General features: G+C 38.0%; 1 protein-coding gene across 2 annotated transcripts in view; it reads right to left on the reverse strand.

The window, feature by feature from the left end:
* The window catches only part of DIAPH2 (diaphanous related formin 2), a 982,643-nt gene that overhangs the window by 189,573 nt on the left and 789,483 nt on the right, over positions 1–3,587 (reverse strand). For both annotated transcript variants that reach the window (XM_045290573.1, XM_045290572.1), the window contains one exon: positions 513–608. In XM_045290573.1, the coding sequence (XP_045146508.1) occupies positions 513–608 (96 nt within the window). The remainder of the gene's footprint in view (positions 1–512; positions 609–3,587) is intronic.

The raw sequence follows: 3,587 nt of genomic DNA on the forward strand, positions 1-3,587 counted from the left end.
GGGGCTAGGATCACCTGTGCCCTGGCTTCTGTTGTTAATAAAATTAATGGGGAGTGTACCTTCCCTCAATACGAAAAGGACCTCTGGAGGAGCACATGCTGCCTTACTTTCCTTAGTTAGAAATCGCTTATGTGACATCCTCAGGGCCAACTACTTTTAGTGATTTAATTACATTTATGGTTTTAAACCACGATCTACCTAAACTACCTGCTCGTCAACTAACAATTAAAATATTTAATATCAAACACAGTGGCAGTCTTTGTTGCTGAGTTGTTGGGGTGGTGTTACATTAAAAAAAAAACCAAGTCCACAGTTGTCTGAAGATACATTTACCAAGTTGAAACTTGTGATCCCTTGGATGTAGAAGCCTGCTGAGATTTCACATATGAACTGAGATCAGCTGTTAAAAAACATCTTCATGAGGAGGTTTCCTTCTTTTGAAAAAAAATGTTTCATTCTTGGCTTTGAACATTCATACAGTCTCACACTAAGTGAACTAAAGGAGATCTTACCTGGATTCCTTGGAATCCGCTTTCTGCGGTCTCGGAATGCGGCACCCGATTGTAGGGCTTCTAGAAGATTATCCATCACGCCAGTCTCATCACCCTCTGGAGGAAGGGAGAAATTGGAATTAATCTTGGAGCAATTAAAGTTAAACTACAGGAAAATAAAGGGGAAAACTGTCAGATTTACATAATACCCTTAAATTAAAGACATATATCTGTTTTATCATAATGGATCCTGTCAGTTTCTGGCACCACAGACTACTTTGCTTATTACGCACCATTAAGCAAAATTCATGCCAATCCCACCGTTCTTTAAACTTAAAGACCTTGTCTTTTGTATTATTGATGACACGCTCAGTATGCAAATAAACAGTAGCTGCTCAGCTTCAGTTGCTTTCCTGTTAAGATTCTTATAAGATATTCCTAAGCAAGAAACCACTGACCCGGCTTAATGCAATCAATGCGCAGGGCGTGATTTGATGAAGCTGAGTTACACAAGGTTAAATACTGATTGTATTAATACCTTCAGCATTCAACCATCAGCTGTGATTATCTCAAAAGACACTCTTTGCAAAATACATTTGCATTCAATTCCTACTTAATCCATATTCGTTATCCATTTCAAAATGCTGACACTGGAGAAAGAAAAGGTGACCACATCATCAGAAAGGCCACATTTTATCTTGGGGAGACATTTAGCTCCAGCTTGCTGAGTCTCACAACTCTTTTTGGAATACTCCTGTGTTTCTAAACTTTGCCTATGGGTAAGAACCGTTGAGAATTCACGAACAGAGTGCTCAAAAGATGTTCCTAACAGACACATATTTAAAACATTTCACCATCCTTTTATCTTTGACAACTCTGGCCATCAGAAAATACCTCAAAGAATTGTGTGAACATTTGTGTTGATGTGTCAATTGCCATAATTTTTTTCTACTACACTGTGCACAATTCATCATGAGCTCCTTCCTCTCCACGGGCCTAGCTGACATGCAGGTCCTTAACTGGGTGGCTCAACTGAGTGGTGGTGAAATATGGGGTTTGGGGTAAAGAGTATTTGGAGGCAGGAGGGTTCAAAGGAAGAAAAAATGAAGAAGAAGATGAGGAAGAAGTCATTGTTTCAGATGATATTCCAAGGTTACATTTAAATTCTACTTTGTTTAAAGAACTCACTACAGGATATCAGATCACAGAATAAAATGATATTCTCTTATGTATAGGGCAAGGACAAGATAAAATCTTTTTGATTATGCTCTTCGTTTGACTTGAAACTTCTTCAATGTTACAATAATATATTCCTTTAAAGTGAACTCTTTAGGACAGGATATTAAATTAAACAATAAAGGGAAATGCAAAGAGTTTCAGGTCTAATATTTGGTGAAAGTGGGAGAAGCAAAAGCAAAGTGGAATTCTAGTGACTAAAGAAAGAAAGAAGATTGCTCATTTTTAGGCATGTTAAGGTCACAGACACATCTTAATCAGCAGCAGCTCTTTTCCTTAGAAAGAAACGAGGAACTGAAAGTCATTTGGAACGGCTAGAATGTGTCTAGGAGAATTCAGTTGTATGCATTAAACACTTTGAGATAGGTATTATTATCTTAATCTTTCAGCTGGGAATGCTGACATTTAAGGAGATCCATCTGAGTCTAAAACTAGTCCTCTTTATTAAAAGAACAAAACAAAACAAAAAAACCAGGCCTCTTTGCGAGGTAGCTGGCAAAGGTGCCAATGAACTAGGTCAGTGGTTCTCAACGTGTGGGTCGCGACCCCTTTGGGGGGTCGAACGACCCTTTCACAGGGGTCGCCGATTCATAACTGTAGCAAAATTACATTTAGAAAGTGGCAACGAAAATAATTTTATGATTGGGGGTTCACCACAACATGAGGATCTGTAATAAAGAGTTGCAGCATTAGGAAAGTTGAGAACCATGGAACTAGGCAGACAGTGATCAGATGATACCAAACTAAACCAAACCAGACCTGCTGCAGTTGAGTTAATTCCAATGCAAGGCAACCCCATGTATCACAGAGCAGAACTTCTCCATAGGGTTTTCTTAGCTGTATTCTTTACATAAATGAATTACTCAGCCTTTCTTCTGCAGGGTACTGGGTGGGTTCAAACCACCATCTTTTATGTTAGTAGTCAATTGCAAACTGCTCGCACTACCAAGGAACATTCAGTCATACAATAAAAGATCATCGTTCTATGATAAGGGGTTTGAACGCTATCCTCTAAAGCAACACTGTCCAGTAGATAACTAATGCAGGCCACAAATACAACCCACATAAATTATTTGAAGTTTTCTAGTAATCATATTATAAAATGTGTAAAAGAATTTTAATGTAGTAAATGTTTTATATCTAACTCAGTACATAGAAATATTAATTCTTTTACACTCTTCTTCTTTCCAGATGACGTCTTCTGAATCTTGTGTGGTTTTTACATTTCAACAAATAGGTATTCAGATTAGCAACATGTCAAATGCTTATTAGTCACATGGTTCATGGTTACCATATTGGGCAGCACAAAAGAAAGTGAATGGATGGGATTTATGCTTTGGAATGATGAGCTACAGAAGATTGTGGAAGACAGCTCAGGGGATGGCAGAAAGAAAGGCAGAGAGATTTTCAGGAATGTACTCTTATGTAATTTTTCAAGTAGGAAAGTTAAGGGCTGGAACTAAGGTGATAGTAAAGTGAATGGAGAAAACAAGCAAACAAGCAATAGATAAGGGCAGTCTACAAGAAAATGCATGGATAGCCATGCAAACAAGGTGTGATAGGGAGAGTGGGAGTATATCCACAAATATATATATATTTGACAAAGGGTATATGTATATGTATTTACCTTTGTTGCAAATATATCCATGAATGTGATGGGGAACACAGAGGACAAATTTATGAAAACTTCTTAGGTACTACCAAATACCTTGAAGGAATGAGTCACTCGGCCTGGGTGACCAAAGCCAGGACCAAAGCCTTGGGTGACACTTAGGTCCATTGACATATCATTCAAAGACAATGTTCTACTCCTACTTTGGTGGGTAGTGAGTGGGTCTTTTTTTTTTTTTTAATTAATCA

This window comes from Echinops telfairi, unplaced genomic scaffold (assembly GCF_000313985.2).
Source record: "Echinops telfairi isolate 266 unplaced genomic scaffold, ASM31398v2 ScPeMD7_44;HRSCAF=162, whole genome shotgun sequence".
NCBI classification, from domain to species: Eukaryota; Metazoa; Chordata; class Mammalia; order Afrosoricida; family Tenrecidae; genus Echinops; species Echinops telfairi.